This window comes from Cinclus cinclus, chromosome 33, assembly GCF_963662255.1.
Source record: "Cinclus cinclus chromosome 33, bCinCin1.1, whole genome shotgun sequence".
Lineage (NCBI taxonomy): Eukaryota > Metazoa > Chordata > Aves > Passeriformes > Cinclidae > Cinclus > Cinclus cinclus.
This window is the reverse complement of record NC_085078.1, coordinates 3,095,780-3,115,523: the sequence shown is the minus strand read 5'-3', so window position 1 is coordinate 3,115,523 and position 19,744 is coordinate 3,095,780. Positions and strand designations below refer to the sequence as shown.

At 54.3% G+C, this 19,744-nt stretch overlaps 1 protein-coding gene across 1 annotated transcript; it reads left to right on the top strand.

Moving 5' to 3' along the window:
• The first annotated feature begins 54 nt into the window (after positions 1-54).
• On the top strand, positions 55-11,527 carry EEF1G (eukaryotic translation elongation factor 1 gamma). Its single transcript, XM_062512071.1, has 10 exons — positions 55-88; positions 876-1,034; positions 2,192-2,255; positions 3,746-3,888; positions 6,877-7,020; positions 7,774-7,903; positions 8,890-9,088; positions 9,566-9,738; positions 10,487-10,611; positions 11,346-11,527. Exons 1-10 carry the CDS (start codon positions 74-76, stop codon positions 11,502-11,504), a joined length of 1,311 nt encoding a protein of 436 aa, XP_062368055.1. The 5' UTR covers positions 55-73; the 3' UTR covers positions 11,505-11,527.
• The last annotated feature ends 8,217 nt before the right edge of the window (positions 11,528-19,744 follow it).

Genomic DNA, 19,744 nt, shown 5'->3' with positions numbered 1-19,744 from the left:
CCACTGTCGCGCTGTTTCCCCCCCATTGCGCGCTTTGCGGCCGCGGCCCGGCCTTCTCTCCGAGCTCTCCAAGATGGCGGTGTCCGGGGTGAGCGCGGCCGCCGCCGCCATCCGCCTCCATCCTCCTTCCTCCGCCGGCCCGGTTCCTCCCCGCCGCCACCGGGAGAGCCGCGGGGCCGCGGGGCTGCGGCCCGGCCGCGTTCGGAGCCTCGGGGATGCTCCGGGAGGCGCGGATGGAGGCGGGAAGGGAGCGGAGGGGGGATCCTGAGGGAAGCCGGGGATGGAAGGCGGGTGGGCTCGGAGGGGGAGGGGGGCTGGGGTGTCCCCAGCCTTGTGTCACACCCTTGGGGACACTTCGGGGACACTCCGAGCCCGATTCCGACAGACCCTGCCCGGGGACCCCAAAACGCGGACGGGTTTCAGGGCCCTCATCCCACACCGGGACCCCCTGTGCCCTCCAGTGCCACCCCATTGTCGCCAACTTTTGGTGACGCTTCGGGGACCCCTGACCCCAATTTCCCCCCAAGTCCTGCCCAGCTGCCCCAAACCCGGGCGGCTTTCACGGCCCCAATCCCTGCAGGACCCAACTTTGAACGCCCCTAACTGGGACCCTTTGTCCCCCCCCCCGTCCCTCCCGTTTCCCCCACAACCCTGGGGACATTTTGGGGACATTTACGGACCCCCCCCACCCCATTTCCCCCAAGACCTGGCAGTTGGGGGTAGGGATTTAAAACCCCAAATCCCTCCGGGGCTCAGCTCCGGGTGCTTTTAGGGCCGCACTTTTGGGGGGGGATCCCGTGTGTCCCCGCAGCGTCGCGGGTTTTTGGGGACACTTGGGGACATCTGGGGACACCGTGGCTGTGCTGTGCCCCCAGACCCTGTACACGTACCCCGAGAACTGGCGCGCCTTCAAGGCTCTCATCGCTGCCCAGTACTCGGGCGCTCGGCTCCGCGTCCTCTCGGCACCGCCCCAGTTCCACTTCGGCCACACGAACCGCAGCCCGCAGTTCCTGCAGAAGTTCCCGCTGGGAAAGGTGGGTTCTGACCCTAAAAACCCCAAAATTTGGGAACTGAGGTGGTTGGGATTTGGTTTTTGGGGGTTTGGGTTCTGGAGAATTTGGGGTTTTGGGAGGTTCAGACCACGCAGTTCCTGCAGAAGTTCCCGCTGGGAAAGGTGGGTTCTGACCCTAAAAACCCCAAAATTTGGGAACTGAGGGGGTTGGGGTTGGGGGGTTTGGACCCCGCAGTTCCTGCAGAAGGACCCTAAAAACCACAAAATTTGGGAACTGAGGTGGTTGGGATTTGGTTTTTGGGGGTTTGGGTTCCGGAGAATTTGGGGTTTTGGGAGGTTCAGACCACGCAGTTCCTGCAGAAGTTCCCGCTGGGAAAGGTGGGTTCTGACCCTAAAAACCCCAAAATTTGGGAACTGAGGGGGTTGGGGTTGGGGGGTTTGGACCCCGCAGTTCCTGCAGAAGGACCCTAAAAACCACAAAATTTGGGAACTGAGGTGGTTGGGATTTGGTTTTTGGGGGTTTGGGTTCCGGAGAATTTGGGGTTTTGGGAGGTTCAGACCACGCAGTTCCTGCAGAAGTTCCCGCTGGGAAAGGTGGGTTCTGACCCTAAAAACCACAAAATTTGGGAACTGAGGTGGTTGGGGTTGGGGGGTTTGGACCCCGCAGTTCCTGCAGAAGGACCCTAAAAACCCCAAAATTTGGGAACTGAGGTGGTTGGGATTTGGTTTTTGGGGGTTTGGGTTCCGGAGAATTTGGGGTTTTGGGAGGTTCAGACCACGCAGTTCCTGCAGAAGTTCCCGCTGGGGAAGGTGGGTTCTGACCCTAAAAACCACAAAATTTGGGATTTGTGGTTCCGCAGAATTTTGGGGTTGGGGTTCTACCCCTGGTACCCCAAAAACGGGGACCTTTAGATGGGGATTTGGGGAAAATTTCAGGTGGGTTTTTTGTGGAATTTGGGGTGGAGATTTTGGGGCTTGTTTGGGGGGAAATCTGGCATTTTTCGGGGCAATTTGGTGTGGAAATCGGAGGTTTTTCACGTGAGGATTTTGAGATTTTGGATGGATTTGAGTTGTGGTTTTTTTTTGGGGGGGGGGTGGTAGTAATTGAAAGTTTGGGTTTTTTTTTTTTTTTTTTTTTTTTTTTTTTTGGGTGTTTTACCCCAAATTTCCCCGTCCCAGGTCCCGGCGTTTGAAGGGGACGACGGATTCTGCGTCTTCGAGAGCAACGCCATCGCCTACTATGGTGGGGGGCAATGAGCCTGATGAAGCCATTCATTAATTAAGCCATTAATTAACTCTCCTTTGCTCTTAATTGGGTTTATTTCTCTTGGCTAATTACCTCGCTAATGAATTAACCCTTCCCTGCTCATTTGGAGACCTTGTTAACGATCTCCCTTTGCCCCCTTAACAAATCCCTCTCGTCATTAACGACCTTGCTGGCTAATTAATTATCCTGCTGGCTAATTAATTAATTAACCCTTTCCTGCCTGCAGGGCTAACTTCATTGCTCCATCCCCCCCCACAAGCATCCCTTGTCCCTTGAGGAGTGCTCCTGCCTTTTATAACCAGGTTTCTAATTAGTGACCCCTTTGGCTAATTAATGACCCCCTTGGCTGATTAATGACCCCTTTGGCTGATTAATGACCCCTTTGGCTGATTAACGACCCCCTTGGCTGATTAATGACCCCCTTGGCTGATTAATGACCCCCTTGGCTGATTAATGACCCCTTTGGCTAATTAACGACCCCCTTGGCTAATTAACGACCCCCTTGGCTAATTAATGACCCCTTTGGCTGATTAATGACCCCTTTGGCTGATTAACGACCCCCTTGGCTGATTAATGACCCCCTTGGCTGATTAATGACCCCTTTGGCTGATTAATGACCCCTTTGGCTGATTAATGACCCCTTTGGCTGATTAACGACCCCCTTGGCTAATTAATGACCCCTTTGGCTGATTAACAACCCCTTTGGGTGATTAACGACCCCCTTGGCTGATTAATGACCCCTTTGGCTAATTAATGACCCCTTTGGCTGATTAATGACCCCTTTGGCTAATTAATGACCCCCTTGGCTGATTAATGACCCCTTTGGCTGATTAATGACCCCTTTGGCTAATTAACGACCCCCTTGGCTAATTAATGACCCCTTTGGCTGATTAATGACCCCTTTAGCTAATTAACGACCCCTTTGGCTAATTAATGACCCCCTTGGCTAATTAATGACCCCTTTGGCTGATTAATGACCCCCTTGGCTAATTAATGACCCCTTTGGCTGATTAATGAACCCTTTAGCTGATTAATGACCCCTTTAGCTGATTAATGACCCCTTTGGCTAATTAATGACCCCTTTGGCTAATTAACGACCCCTTTGGCTAATTAATGACCCCCTTGGTTAATTAATTAACCTTTTATTTCTGTCTGTAAACTCAGGGCCGCTGAAGAGTTTGTGACTTTGATCCCTCCCCCCCCCTCCTTAACGAGTCCCTTAACGGGGTCCTTTCCTCCTTAATGCATCTCTGACCTAATTAATGATTCTCCTGGCTAATTAACCCCCCCCTCCCCCCCTCGCTGCTTAATGAATTAACCCTTTTGTGACCACAGACGGGCTGCAGGAGCAGCCTTGACTTCACCTCTGCCACCCTCCCTCAGCGATGTCCCCAGTGGCCATTAAGGAGCCCCTGGATTGAGGAGGTGCTCGTTAGGTGTTTACCGAGCTGTGCTTGGCCCCGCAGTGAGCACGGAGGAGCTGAGGGGCAGCACACCTGAGGCAGCGGCGGCGGTGCTGCAGTGGGTGAACTTCGCCGACAGCGACGTCGTGCCCCCGGCCAGCACCTGGGTGTTCCCCACGCTGGGAATCCTGCACTACAACAAACAGGTGAGCGAAGGGCTGCGCAGGGAGCTGGGGGAAATTTGGGCCAGTGGGAGTGGTTTTGTTTGGTTTTTTTTTTTGTTTTTTTTTGTTTTTTTTTTTTTTCAGGATTTTTTTAAGAATTTTTTTTTTGAGGATTTTTTTTTTTTTTTAAAGAATATTTTCGGGATTTTTAGGGAATTTTTTTCAGGATTTTTTAAAGAATATTTTCAGGATTTTTAGGAAATTTTTTCAGGATTTTTAAAGAATTTTTTTCAGGATTTTTTTAAAGATTATTTCAGGATTTTTTAAGAATTATTTCAGGATTTTTTAAGAATTTTTTCAGGATTTTTAGGAATGTTTTTCAGGATTTTTTAAAGATTATTTCAGGATTTTTTAAGAATTTTTTCAGGATTTTTTAAAGAATATTTTCAGGATTTTTTAAGAATTTTTTCAGGATTTTTAAGAATTTTTTTTCAGGATTTTTAAAGAATTTTTTTCAGGATTTTTTTAAAGATTATTTCAGGATTTTTTAAGAATTATTTCAGGATTTTTTAAAGATTTTTTTCAGGATTTTTAAAGAATTTTTTTCAGGATTTTTTTAAAGATTATTTCAGGATTTTTTAAGAATTATTTCAGGATTTTTTAAGAATTTTTTCAGGATTTTTAGGAATGTTTTTCAGGATTTTTTAAAGATTATTTCAGGATTTTTTAAGAATTTTTTCAGGATTTTTTAAAGAATATTTTCAGGATTTTTTAAGAATTTTTTCAGGATTTTTAAGAATTTTTTTTCAGGATTTTTAAAGAATTTTTTTCAGGATTTTTCTAAAGATTATTTCAGGATTTTTTAAGAATTATTTCAGGATTTTTTAAGAATTTTTTCAGGATTTTTAAAGAATTTTTTTCAGGATTTTTTTAAAGATTATTTCAGGATTTTTTAAGAATTATTTCAGGATTTTTTAAGAATTTTTTCAGGATTTTTTAAGAATTTTTTTTCAGGACTTTTTAAAGAATTTTTTCAGGATTTTTTAAAGAATTTTTTCAGGATTTTTAGGAATGTTTTTCAGGATTTTTTAAAGATTATTTCAGGATTTTTAAAGAATTTTTTCAGGATTTTTTTAAAGATTATTTCAGGATTTTTTAAGAATTATTTCAGGATTTTTTAAGAATTTTTTCAGGAATTTTTAAGAATTTTTTTCAGGATTTTTTAAAGATTTTTTTCAGGATTTTTAAAGAATTTTTTTCAGGATTTTTTTAAAGATTATTTCAGGATTTTTTAAGAATTATTTCAGGATTTTTTAAGAATTTTTTCAGAAATTTTTAAGAATTTTTTTCAGGATTTTTTAAAGATTTTTTTCAGGATTTTTAGGAATGTTTTTCAGGATTTTTTAAAGATTATTTTCAGGATTTTTAGGAAATTTTTTCAGGATTTTTAAAGAATTTTTTTCAGGATTTTTTTAAAGATTATTTCAGGATTTTTTAAGAATTATTTCAGGATTTTTTAAGAATTTTTTCAGGAATTTTTAAGAATTTTTTTCAGGATTTTTTAAAGATTTTTTTCAGGATTTTTAAAGAATTTTTTTCAGGATTTTTTTAAAGATTATTTCAGGATTTTTTAAGAATTATTTCAGGATTTTTTAAGAATTTTTTCAGGAATTTTTAAAGAATTTTTTTTCAGGATTTTTTAAAGATTTTTTTCAGGATTTTTAAAGAATTTTTTTCAGGATTTTTTTAAAGATTATTTCAGGATTTTTAAAGAATTATTTCAGGATTTTTTAAGAATTTTTTCAGGATTTTTTAAGAATTTTTTTTCAGGACTTTTTAAAGAATTTTTTCAGGATTTTTTAAAGAATTTTTTCAGGATTTTTAGGAAAGTTTTTCAGGATTTTTTAAAGATTATTTCAGGATTTTTAAAGAATTTTTTTCAGGATTTTTTTAAAGATTATTTCAGGATTTTTTAAGAATTATTTCAGGATTTTTTAAGAATTTTTTCAGGATTTTTTAAGAATTTTTTTTCAGGACTTTTTAAAGAATTTTTTCAGGATTTTTAAAGAATTTTTTTCAGGATTTTTTAAAGAATTTTTTCAGGATTTTTAGGAATTTTTTCAGGATTTTTTAAAGATTATTTCAGGATTTTTAAAGAATTTTTTCAGGATTTTTAAGAATTTTTTTTCAGGATTTTTTAAAGAATATTTTCAGGATTTTTAGGAAAATTTTTCAGGATTTTTAAGAATTTTTTTTCAGGATTTTTAAAGAATTTTTTCAGGATTTTTAAAGTATTTTCTCAGAATTTTTAGGAATTTTTTTCAGGATTTTTAAAGAATTTTTTGAGGATTTTTTAAAGATTTTTTTCAGGATTTTTAGGAAATTTTTTCAGATTTTTTTAAAAATTTTTTCAGGATTTTTAGGAAATTTTTTCAGGATTTTTAGGAAATTTTTTCAGGATTGTAAAGAATTTTTTTCAGGATTTTTTAAAGATTTTTTTCAGGATTTTTAAGAATTTTTTTTCAGGATTTTTAGGAAATTTTTTCAGGATTTTTAGGAAATCTTTTCAGGGTTTTTAAGAATTTTTTGGGGATTTTTAAAGAATTTTTTGGGGATTTTTTAAAAGAATTTTTTGGGGATTTTTAAGAAATATTTTCAGGATTTTTTTCAGAAATTTTTTCAGGATTTTTAGGAATTTTTTTCCGGGTTTTAAAGAAATTTTATCAGGAGTTTTAAGAAATTTTTTCAGGATTTTTTAAGGAATCTTTTCAGGATTTGTACGAAACTTTTTCAGGATTTTTTTAGGGAGCTTTCCAGGAATTTTCGGGGATGATTTTGGGATTTTTTTTGGGTTGTTTCGAGGGTTTTTGGGGGGGATTTGGGGTCGTTTTTGGGTTTTTTTTTTTTTTTTGGTTTTTTTTTGGGGCAGGCCCGGTGGGGGAGGGGGGGGGAGGTTTGAGGGTTTTTTTCAGGGGGGTCGGGGGTGGTTTTGGGGTTCCCATCCCCATTTTGGGGTCTGTGTCCCCCCAGGCCACCGAGGTGGCGAAGGAGGAGGTGCGGAGGGTCCTGGGGGTCCTGGACGGGCACCTGAGAACCAGAACGTTCCTGGTGGGGGAGAGGGTGAGCCTGGCTGACATCAGCCTGGTGTGCGCCCTGCTCTGGCTCTACAAACAGGTATGGGGCACCTGGGCACAGGTACAGCACACCTGGGTACACCTGGGCACAGGTACAGCACACCTGGGTACACCTGGGCACAGGTACGGGGCACCTGGGCACAGGTACAGCACACCTGGGCACAGGTACGGGGCACCTGGGTACACCTGGGCACAGGTACGGGGCACCTGGGCACAGGTACAGCACACCTGGGCACAGGTACGGGGCACCTGGGTACACCTGGGCACAGGTACAGCACACCTGGGTACACCTGGGCACAGGTACGGGGCACCTGGGCACAGGTACAGCACACCTGGGTACACCTGGGCACAGGTACAGGGCACCTGGGCACAGGTATGGGGCACCTGGGCACAGGTACGGGGCACCTGGGCGCACCTGGGCACAGGTACAGCACACCTGGGTACACCTGGGCACAGGTACGGGGCACCTGGGCATAGGTACAGCACACCTGGGTACACCTGGGCACAGGTACAGCACACCTGGGCACAGGTACGGGGCACCTGGGCACACCCTGTGGGGAAACTGGGGGGCCTGGGATCACTTTGGGGTGTCAGGGAGGTTCTTTAGGATCACAGCAGGGTTTAGAGGGGTCCCAGTGAGGATTTTTGGGATCCCAGGTGTGTTCAGGTGTATTTGGGGTCTCTCTCTGCCAGGTGCTGGACTCCACGTTCTCTGGGTGGGGGTCATTTGGGTTCCCAGGTGTATTTCTGGGATCCCAGGTGTGTATTTAGGGTCTCTCTCTCTCTCCCCCAGGTGCTGGACCCCGCGTTCCGGGGTCCCTTTGGGAATGTGAACCGCTGGTTCCTCACCTGCCTGAACCAGCCCCAGTTCAAGGCCGTGCTGGGGGAGGTGCAGCTGTGCCAGAGGATGGCGCAGTTCGACGGTGAGGGCACACCTGGAACACACCTGGAACACCTGGGGGTGGGCTGGGGCATGCCTGGAACACACCTGGGCACACCTGGAACACCTGGGGGTGGGGTGGAACACACCTGGAACACCTGGGGCATGCCTGGAACACACCTGGAACACCTGGGGGTGGGCTGGGGCATGCCTGGAACACACCTGGGCACACCTGGCACACCTGGGGGTGGGGTGGAACACACCTGGAACACCTGGGGCATGCCTGGAACACACCTGGGCACACCTGGAACACCTGGGGGTGGGGTGGGGCATGCCTGGAACACACCTGGGCACACCTGGAACACCTGGGGGTGGGGTGGAACACACCTGGAACACCTGGGGCATGCCTGGAACACACCTGGGCACACCTGGAACACCTGGGGGTGGGGTGGGGCATGCCTGGAACACACCTGGGCACACCTGGAACACCTGGGGGTGGGGTGGAACACACCTGGCACACCTGGGGGTGGGGTGGAACACCTGGGGGGTGGGCTGGGACACACCCGGCACACCTGGGGGTGGGCTGGGGCATGCCTGGAACACACCTGGGCACACCTGGAACACACCTGGAACACCTGGGGGTGGGCTGGGGCATGCCTGGAACACACCTGGGCATGCCTGGAACACCTGGGGGTAGGCTGGGACACACCTGGGCACACCTGGGGGTGGGCCGGGGGACAGGAAAAAGAAAATTTCAGGGCTGTTTCAAAAGCAAAAAGAAACCAAAGCGAATGTTGGGGTTTTTCCTAAAGAAGAAAAGGCAATTTTAGGGCGTTTTAGAGGAGTTTGAAAAGATTTCGTATCGAGCTTTAAGAGAAGCAGGAAAGACAAATCCCACGGGAATTTAAAAAGGGATTTGGGTTTTTTTTTTAGAGGTAAAAAAGAGGCCAAAAAAAGCGAATTTTCAGATTTGTTTTGAGTTAAAAAACAAAAAACCCCAAATTAATCCCAAAATGTTGTGGGCAAAAGCCAAGAAGTTTGCGGAGAGCCAAGCACGGAAGGAGAAGGAGAAGGAGCCCCCCAGGAAGGAGAAGGAGCCCCCCAAGAAGGAGAAGCCCCCCAAGAAGGAGGAGAAGCGGCCGGAGCCCGAGGAGGACCTGGACGAGTGCGAGCAGGTCCTGGCAGCTGAGCCCAAAGCCAAGGACCCCTTTGCTCACCTGCCCAAGAGGTGGGACACACCTGGGGGTGGGGTGGGGACACACCTGGGGGGGATGGGATATACCTGGAGGGGGATGGGGACACACCTGGAGGGGATGGGATATACCTGGAGGAGGATGGGACACACCTTGGGGGGGGGGGGGTAGGACACACCTGGAGGGGATGGGGATACACCTGAGGGGGGGTGGGGACACATCTGGGGGTTTAGGGTCACTCAGGGGGTCACTCTGAGGGGTTTGGGGTCACTCTGAGGGTTTGGGGTCACTTAGGGTTTGGGGTCACTCAGGGTTTGGGGTCCCTCTGAGGGTTTGGGGTCCCTCTGAGGGTTTGGGGTCACTCAGGGTTCGGGGTCACTCAGGGTTCGGGGTCACTCTGAGGGTTTGGGGTCACTCTGAGGGTTTGGGGTCACTCAGGGTTCGGGGTCCCTCTGAGGGTTTGGGGTCACTCTGAGGGTTTGGGGTCACTCTGTCCGTCCGTGTGTCCCCAGTCCGTTTGTCCTGGACGAGTTCAAACGCAAATACTCCAACGAGGACACGCTGGGGGTGGCCCTGCCCCATTTCTGGGAGCACTTTGACCCCCAGGGCTGGTCCCTGTGGTACTGCCAGTACCGGTACCCCGAGGAGCTGAGCCAGACCTTCATGAGCTGCAACCTCATCACCGGTGAGAGCCTTCCTCCTCCTCCTCCTCCTCCTCCTCTTCATCATCATCATCCCCACCTTCACCCTCCTCATCCTCCTCATCATCATGGCCATTCCCACCTTCCTCCTCATCAACCCCACCTTCGTCCTTCCTCATCTTCATCATCATCCCCATCTCTGTCCTCAGCATCGTCACCTTCATCCTCCTCATCCTCCTCCTCCCTGTCCTTTCTTTCCCCTCCCTTTTCCCTTTTCCCTTTTCCCTTTTCCCTTTCCCTTTTCCCTTTTCCCTTTTCCTTTTTTCCCTTTTCCCTTTTCTCTTTTCCTTTTTCCCTGTTCCCTTTTCCTTTTTCCCTTTTCCTTTTTCCCTTTTCCCTTTTCTATTTTCCCTTTTCCCTTTTCCCTTTTCCTTTTTCCCTTTTCTCTTTTCCCTTTTCCCTTTCCCCTTTTCCTTTTTCTCTTTTCCCTTTTCCCTTTTCCCTTTTCCTTTTTCCCTTTTCCCTTTTCCCGCTGTTTCCCTTTTCCTCCTTTTCCTTTTTTCCCTCTTTTTTCCCTCATTTTTCCAATCCCATTTTCCCTTCATTCTCTGTCCTTTTTATTTCAATTTTCCCCCTCCCTCCCTTCTCTCCACCTTTTCTCTCCTTTTCCCATTCCATTTTTTTTTTTCCCCCCCTCTCCCAGGCACCTCCCACCACCTCATCCCCTTTTTTCTCTTCCAGCTCCCACGGATTTTTCCCAATTTTTTTTTTTATATTTTTTTTTTTTCCCAGGGATGTTCCAACGTCTGGACAAGCTGAGGAAAAACGCCTTCGCCTCCGTGGTTCTGTTTGGGAGCGACCACGACAGCAGCATCTCGGGGGTCTGGGTGATGAGGGGCCAGGACCTTGCCTTCACGGTGAGAGAATTCCCAAAAAAAATTCCCAAAACATTCCCAAAACGTTCCCAGGGACGGCGTTTACGGGCAGAAAATCCCCCGGAAAAAAAAAAACCAAAACAAAACAAAAAAAAAAAGCAACATTCAAATATCCCAAAAATTCCCAAACTATCCCAGAAACCTCCCCAGAATCTTTTCCCCTGGCAGCAGGAGCTGGCGTTTATCGGGAGAGAATTCCCAAAAATTCCCCAAAATAGCCCCAAAAAAAAACAAATTCGTGGGATGAATTTTAAGGGGAGAAAATCCCAAAAACGCTCTAAAATCCCTGTGAAAATCAGTTTTTTTGGTTTTTTTCCAGGAAATCCAGTTTTCTTCTCACTTTTCCCATTTTCCCCTTTTTTCTCCCCGTTTCTCCCAGCTGTGCCCAGACTGGCAGGTGGATTCCAAATCCCCAAAAAATCCCCAAAAAATCCCCCCAAAATTCCACGGAAAATCCGATTTTTTTGCCGTTTTCTCCGGGTTTTGTTTGTTTTCTTCACTAATTCCCATTTTTCCCGTTTTCCCCTTTTTTCTCCCCGTTTCTCCCAGCTGTGCCTGGACTCCCAGGTGGATTCCAAATCAAAAAATCCCCAAAAAAATCCCCCAAAATTCCACGGAAAATCCGATTTTTTTGCCGTTTTCTCCGGGTTTTGTTTGTTTTCTTCACTAATTCCCATTTTTCCCATTTTCCCCTTTTTTCTCCCCGTTTCTCCCAGCTGTGCCCAGACTGGCAGGTGGATTACGAGTCCTACACCTGGCGCAAGCTGGACCCCGAGAGCGCCGAGTGCCGGACGCTGGTGCAGGAATATTTCCTGTGGGAGGGAGAATTCCGGCACGTGGGGAAGCAATTCAACCAGGGCAAGATCTTCAAGTGAGATTTGGGCTCAAATCCTGGGATTTTGGGTTCACATTCCGGGATTTTGGGTTCAAATCCCAGGATTCTGGGCTCAAATCCTGGGATTTTGGGTTCAAATCCCGGGATTTTGGGTTCAAATCCCAGGATTCTGGGCTCAAATCCTGGGATTTTGGGTTCAAATCCTGGGATTTTGGGCTCAAATCCCAGAATTCTGGGCTCAAATCCTGGGATTTTGAGGCTCTTCAACCAGGGCAAGATCTTCAAGTGAGATTTGGGCTCAAATCCTGGGATTTTGGGTTCACATTCCGGGATTTTGGGTTCAAATCCTGGGATTTTGGCTTCAAATCCCAGAATTCTGGGCTCAAATCCTGGGATTTTGGGCTCAAATCCCAGAATTCTGGGCTCAAATCCTGGGATTTTGGGCTCAAATCCCAGAATTCTGGGCTCAAATCCTGGGATTTTGGGTTCAAATCCCGGGATTTTGGGTTCAAATCCTGGGATTTTGAGGCTCTTCAACCAGGGCAAGATCTTCAAGTGAGATTTGGGCTCAAATCCTGGGATTTTGGGTTCACATTCCGGGATTTTGGGTTCAAATCCCGGGATTTTGGGTTCAAATCCCAGAATTCTGGGCTCAAATCCTGGGATTTTGGGCTCAAATCCCAGAATTCTGGGCTCAAATCCTGGGATTTTGAGGCTCTTCAACCAGGGCAAGATCTTCAAGTGAGATTTGGGCTCAAATCCTGGGATTTTGGGCTCAAATCCCAGAATTCTGGGCTCAAATTCTGGGATTTTGGCTTCAAATTCCAGGATTTTGGCTTCAAATCCCAGAATTTTGAGCTCAAATCCCAGAATTTTGGGTTCAAATCCCAGGATTTTGGCATTCTTCAACCAGGGCAAGATCTTCAAAGTCACCCTCTGGAATTTTGGGTTCAAATCCCGGGATTTTGGGGCCCTCCAGTTCTCCAGCCCCGATCCAATAAAAAAGCTTTGGACAGGACGAGATCCAGGAGTGGTTTGGGGAATTTTGGGGGGAGTTTGGGGGATTTTGGGATAACTGGGGGGGAGGGGTTGCAGATCCTGGAATATTTCAGGGGGATTTTGGGACATTCCAGGCAAATTTGGGGCGGTTTCGGGACATTCCAGAGGGACTCAAAGGGTTCCGGGGGGTGATCCAGAGTCCAGATTTTTCCTAAAAAAAATCCCAAAAATCTTCAATGGGAACAAGATCCCGGAATTTTGGGGGTCCCAGGGTGATCCCAGTCCCGTTCTCCCTTCCCCCCCTCAAAAAAAAAAAAAAAAAATTCCCAAATCCTGAACTTTTGGGGTCACATCAGCCCCAAAATTCTGGCCACAAGAATTCGGGAATTTGGTGGGAATTCCCTCCCTGGGGAGGGGCCGATCCCAGTATAAACCAGTATAAGCCACCAAAACCAGTTTGCCCCCCCCATTTCCTTCCTGGGCTTCCCCTCCCCCACCCCTGGACAGCGCCAGATGTGGCCCCGCCCCTCCCCCCAGCCACATCTGGATCCAGTTTGGTCCCAGTTCGGTCCCAGTTTGATCCCAGTTCGGTCTGAGTTCAGTCCCAGTTTCTCCCAGTATATCCCAGTTCAGTCCCAGTATATCCCAGTACCTCCCAGTTCGGTCCCAGCTTCTCCCAGTTCGGTCCCAGTTTCTCCCAGTTTCTCCCAGTTCGGTCCCAGTTTCTCCCAGTATATCCCAGTTCAGTCCCAGTATATCCCAGTATATCCCAGTTCAGTCCCAGTATCTCCCAGTATCTCCCAGTTCAGTCCCAGTATATCCCAGTTCGGTCCCAGTTTCTCCCAGTATCTCCCAGTTCAGTCCCAGTTTCCGCCTTTCCGTGGCCGCTCCCTCCTGAGTCACCCCCGGGCAGTGACAGCGCCCCCCCCTCCCCCCCCCATTGTCCCCTCCCCCCCTCCCCGGAATTCGGCCCTGGGGGGGACAAAGCGGGGGGAGGGGGACACGGGGGGGGCGGACGACGGACACGGGGACACCTGGCCCAGGTGTGGCCCAGGTGTGGCCCAGGTGTGGCCCAGCCAGGGAATCCCTCGGCGCCGCCAGGCGGGGCCACCCCCGATGTCACCGGCTGTCACCTCAGGGCCACACCCGGCTGTCGCCAGGTGCCCCTGGGCTGTGCCACCACCTGCGGCCACCGCCCAGGTGCCACCAAATGTCCCAGGGCGGTGTCAGGGTGAGCTGGCACCGCCCTGGTGCCACCAGCGTGTGCTTGTCTTGTCCCTGTCCTGTCCCTGTCCCTGTCCTGTCCTGTCCCTGTCCTGTCCTGTCCCTGTCCTGTCCCTGTCCTGTCCCCTGTCCCTGTCCTGTCCTGTCCCTGTCCTGTCCTGTCCCTGTCCTGTCCCTGTCCTGTCCCCTGTCCCTGTCCTGTCCTGTCCCTGTCCTGTCCTGTCCCTGTCCCCTGTCCTGTCCCTGTCCTGTCCCTGTCCCTGTCCTGTCCCTGTCCTGTCCCTGTCCCTGTCCCCTGTCCCTGTCCCTGTCCCTGTCCTGTCCCTGTCCCTGTCCTGTCCCCTGTCCCTGTCCCCTGTCCTGTCCCTGTCCTGTCCCTGTCCCTGTCCTGTCCCTGTCCTGTCCCTGTCCTGTCCCTGTCCTGTCCCTGTCCCCTGTCCCTGTCCTGTCCTGTCCCTGTCCCCTGTCCTGTCCCTGTCCTGTCCCTGTCCCTGTCCTGTCCCTGTCCTGTCCCTGTCCTGTCCTGTCCCTGTCCTGTCCCTGTCCTGTCCCTGTCCCCTGTCCCTGTCCTGTCCTGTCCCTGTCCCCTGTCCTGTCCCTGTCCTGTCCCTGTCCCTGTCCCTGTCCTCTCCCTGTCCTGTCCCTGTCCTGTCCTGTCCCTGTCCCCTGTCCCTGTCCTGTCCTGTCCCTGTCCTGTCCCTGTCCCCTGTCCCTGTCCTGTCCTGTCCCTGTCCTGTCCCTGTCCCTGTCCCTGTCCTGTCCCTGTCCTGTCCCTGTCCTGTCCCTGTCCCCTGTCCCTGTCCTGTCCTGTCCCTGTCCCCTGTCCTGTCCCTGTCCTGTCCCTGTCCTGTCCCTGTCCTGTCCTGTCCCTGTCCTGTCCTGTCCCTGTCCTGTCCCTGTCCTGTCCTGTCCCCTGTCCCCTGTCCCTGTCCCTGTCCTGTCCCTGTCCCCTGTCCCTGTCCTGTCCTGTCCCCTGTCCCCTGTCCCTGTCCCCTGTCCCTGTCCCTGTCCCTGTCCTGTCCCCTCCCTGTCCCATCCGTCCCTTCCCTGTCCCTGTCCCCTGTCCCTCTCCAGCACTCCCGGGAATTTTGGAATTCAGGAATTCGGGAATCCCGGGGGTGTCCCCCCCACACCCCCCTGTGGCCCCCCCTTTGTCGCCCACGTGTCCCCTGGCCCGGCCCTCCCCCCCTCCCCCTCCCCCCCCCTCGCCGGTGGCCCCGGGCCAGCGCGGAATCCCAAACATCCCAAAATCCCAAACATCCCAAAATCCCAAGCATCCCCCCCCGCCCCTCCCCCCGCACGCCCGCCCTCCCCCCCCTCCCCCCCCCCCCCCCCGCCGTTCCTGGGGGGTCCCCCCGGTGTCCCCCCGGTGTCGCCCCCTCCCCCCGCGGTGGAGCGGGGCCCGGGGAGGGGCGGGGGGGGGGGAGGGGGGGGATGAGGCAGCGCTCGGGAATGCGCCGGGATTTGGCACCGGGATTTGGCACCGGGATTTGGCACCGGGATTTGGCACCGGAGGCTCCGGAACCGCCCCGGGAGCGGCCCCAGAACGGGCCCGGAACCGCCCCAAAAACGGCCCCGGATCGGTCCCAGAAAGGCCCCGAAACTGCCCCGGGAATGGCCCTGGGTCAGGATCGGAACCCGGACCGGGACCGGGACCGGGACCGGGACCGGGACCGGGACCGGGCCCAGGAGCGGCCCCGAAAGGGCCCCGGGACCGCAGGTGGGGAAACGGGATCGGGGATTTGGGAGATTTGGGGGTTCAAGGGTGTGAAAAGTTCCGGATTTTGGCTCCCAGTATGGACTGGGCCAAACTGGGAGCAGCGCCTGAGTCCTGAACCCCCCCAGTGTCCCCCAGTTCCATCCCAGTGTCCCCCAGTCCGTCCCAGTTCTGGGATTTTTGGGGGTCCCCAAAGGAGTCCGGGGGATTCCCCTCCCCCCCCCCCCCCGATTTGGGATTTACCTGAGGGGGCGGGGTTACCTCTGGGGGCGGGGCTTGGGACTCACCTGGGGGGTCCCGTTCTGGGATTGTCCAATGGAGCCCGAACCGGACCCGGGACTGGAACCGGGACTGGAACCTGGACCGGACCGGGACTGGAGCTAGAACTGGAACTGGCACCGGGACCGGGACTGGACTGGGACCGGAGAGAGACGGAACCGGGACCAGAACTGGAATGGGACCGGGACTGGGTGGGACAGGATCAGGACCGGGACCAGGACTGGGTTGGGATTGGATCGGGGTGGACTCGGAACCGGGACCGGGATGAGCTCGGGAACAGGAGCAGAAGTGGGACTGGAATTGGACCGGAACCAGGACTGGGATCGGAACTGGACCGGGAGCGGGATCGGATCAGAACCAGGACCAGAACTGGACTGGGATCAGAATTGGACAAGGGAGCAGAACTGGGATTGGATCGGGATCAGAACCGGGACTGGGCCGGGATCAGAACCGGGACAGGGCCGGGATCAGAACCGGGATTGGATCGGGATCAGAACCGGGACAGGGCCGGGATCAGAGCCGGGACTGGATCGGGATCAGAACTGGACCAGGACCAGGACCGGCAGTGAAACCGGGATTGGATCGAGATCAGAACGGCCCCGGCTCGGAACCGGGACCGGGATCGGGACCAGAACCATCCCCGGAGAGGCTCCGGGCTCGGAACCGGGCCTGGATCGGGCCGAGGACCGGGATCAGAGCGGGAGCAGACCCGGCCCGGACGCTCCCCGTGCCCGCGCCGGGCGCGCCGCGGCCGCTCCGGGGCTGTCCCGGGCCGCTCCCTGTCCCGGGGCCGGGCCGGGCCGGGCCCTCCCCGCGGGGCGGGGGCGGCTCCGCCGCGCTACAAGAGCCGGGACCCGCCCGGGCGCGGCCACTCCGCACGGACCCGCCGGGGCCGCTCCGGGACCGCAGGCACCGGCACCGCCGCCAGGACCCGGCACCGGGCATGGCCCGGCCCGGCAGCTGAGCCCGCAGCGCGCAGGTACGGCCGGGGACAGAACCGGGACAGAACCGGGACAGAACCGGGACAGAACCGGGACAGAACCGGCCAGAGCCCGGACCCGCCGGAGCGGGTGGAGGCTCCGGGAGGGGGGGGCGGGGGTCCCGAGACTTGTCCCGGGCGAGTTTGGGGGGGGTTCTGGTGGTCCCGGGAGTTGTTCGGGAAGTTCCCGAGGGAGTCCCGGGGGGCTCCGGGAGCCCCGGGAGGGCAGGGGGGGTCCCGGGAGGGGCTCGGGGGGTCCCGGTGGTCCCGGGAGTGTCCCGGGGAGTCGCGGTGATCCCCGGGGGGGGTCCCGGGGAGTCCCGGTGGTCCCGGGACAGCCGTAGGGGCGGGGGGGGGGGGGGGGGTCCCGTGCCCGTCTCGAGGGGCTCCGGGACCGCCGGGGGTTCAGGGGGGTTCGTTCGTCTCGGGGGGGGGAGGGGGAGGGCGCTCCGGTCCCGCCGTGGGGGTCCCGGGGGGCTCCGGGAAAGCCGCGAACTGCCCGGGGCGGGGCCCCACGCGTGTCCCGCGATCGCTCCGGGGGGGTCCCGGGGGTCTCCCGAGCCGCTCGGGGCATTCCCGGGGGGGTCCCGGGGGTCCCGGCCGCACTCAGGGCGTGGCCCCCCCCCCCCAGCCCCCCCCCCCCCCGGCCGCGCCCGGGGAGTCCCCGTTGGGGGCGGGGCCGCGGTTCCCCCCCATCCCCCCCCCCTCCGGGCCCCTCCCGCCGCTCCAGCCCCGCCCGGGCCGGGGGGACCCCGGGGGGGGTCCCGGTGCCGATTTTGGGGGGAGGGGGGGGCGGGGGGATCCCCGGGATCCCGCGAGGGCGCGGCCGCGCGTGGGCGCTCGGTTAATGAAGGTTCGGTAATTAACGCTCATCAGCGCCGGTTTCAGCGCGGGGGTGGCGAGAACGCTGCGATTTTTTTTTTTTTTTTTTTTTTGGGGGGGGGGGATAATTTTGGGGTTCCCAGCCCCAAACCCCACCCGAGGGGTCCCTGGGGAAGGGGGGGGGATTTGGGGAGGGGGGAATGGGACGCGGGTCCCCCCTCTCCCCCCCCACCCTGCGGTTTTTGGGGCGCGGCCGCTCCCGGGCTCCACTTCCCCCTCTGTGCCCCCCCCCTCCACTTTGGGGACACCCCCCCCCCCCCCTCCCCGAGGACCCCAGATTTTGATTTGAAGTGGGGGCGATTCCTCTGCGCGTATTTTGGGGTGCACGCGACGCTTTCTGGGGACTCCAAAGGAGAGGGGAGGAGGGAGGGGGGGCGGGATTTTTTTGGGGAGGGGGCCGGGGCGGGGCTGGGGACACCCTCGGAGTGTCCCGGCGCCACCGCGTGTGGCCGCGGGCAGCGTCCGGGCAGGACCCGGTGGAACCGGTCCGGGACCCTCCCGGATCCGCGCGGTCCCCGCCGCCCGCGGGACTCTCGCTCCAGCCGGTCCGACCGGTACCGGCCGCGCCCGCTCCTCCTCCTCCTCCTCCTCCTCTTCTTCGTCCTGGTTTTTTTTTTTTTAATTTTTTTTTTAAATTTTCCCTTCCCCCCCCCCCCCCCCTTTTTTTTTTTTTTAATTTCTGTATTTTTTTCCCGTTCTCCCCGTTTTATTGGGATGGTTTTCCGGGATTTGAAGTTTCCTGGGAGGATCCCGAACCGTGCGTCACCGGCCCCGCCCGGACCCCCGCCTTTGGGGGGGAGGGGGGGGGGTCACAACCCCCGGGTACCCCCAAATTTTGGGGTCAAACCTCCCCTCTCCCCCCCCGGTGCGGGGTTGGGGGAGGCTGGTGGCGATGGGGGAGGGGTGAAGTGACAAAGTGACACCGGGGGTGGCAGCGGGGGGGTCCCGGGGGTGACACCCCCTCCGTGACCGGACACGCGGGGGCTCCGGCCACACCCTCCCCCCCTTCCCGGGCCGGTTTTTGGGGTGACAATGTGACCTCGGGGCTGAGGGGGGGGGGGGCCCAAAAAACCCCCCAAGGTTGGGGGGGGGGGGGCTCTCACTGCTGTCCCCAAATGTCACCCAGGGGTGGTGGCCGTGTCCTTTTGGGGCGCGGGGGGACCCCGGGCAGGGTGACACGGGTGACATCTCGTCCCTCTGTCCCTCTGCGGCTTTTTGGGGACGGGGGGGACGGGGGGGGGGGGGGACAGGCCACTAAAAATACTGGGCAGGGGCCGCACGTGGTTTTCACCCCAAAAATAGCGCGGGGAGGGGGGGTGGCATTGCTGCGGGGACACTCCGAGCTGTCCCCTGTGTCACCGGGGGGGGGCTGAGGGCTCGTGTCACCCCCCCCCCCCCGGAGCCGCGGGGGAACCTCCGGAAAAGGGGGGAAAAAACCCGGGAAAAGTGGTGGGAAATGGTGGAAAATGCGATTTTTTTGGCCCATTTCTGGGCGGGACGGGCCGCTCCCAGCGCTCGGGGCCGCTCTGAGTCAGCCCCGGTCCCCCCCCCCCGTGTCCCCCCCGGTCCCCCCGCCCCGCTCTGAGTCACCAACCAGTTTGGCCGCCACCGAGCGGAGCCTTCCAGAGCCTTCCGAGCCCCGATTGTCCCTCCTGGGGACACCCCCGGGCGCGGGGGGGGGACACCCCGAGGTGCCACCGCCCCCCCACCCCCAGCTCCGTGCTGGGGTCCCCTCCTCGTTTTTCTTTGGGGGGGTTTGGGAAAAAGAAAAAAAAAATCGAAATTCTCCAAAATCGGAGAGATTCCCTCAAAAGTTCAGGAGCTGACCTGGGTCGAGCACAGGGCTCGAGATGACACAGGTGACAAGGGACAGGTGACATTCCCATGCTGCCCCACCCTTCCCATCCCCCCCTCCCCCCAGCTCCAGAATTCCCGCAAATCCCAAAAAAACCGCGGGCTGGGAGCTGGACCTTTGGGGACTCACGGTGGCCCTGGGGACATCGGGGGGGTCCCCAAAGTGTCCCCGAGCCGCGTCTGGGTCCGAGGGGGGGGCAGGGAGGGGGAGGGAGGGATGGAGCTTCCCGGGAGTGTCCCCCCCCCCATGTCCCCACCGAGTCCCCCCCGTGTCCCAACGTGTCCCCCATGTCCCCTCCAGGCTGGGAGGTGACACCGGCGCCGTTCCCGAGCGAGGGCCGAGAAT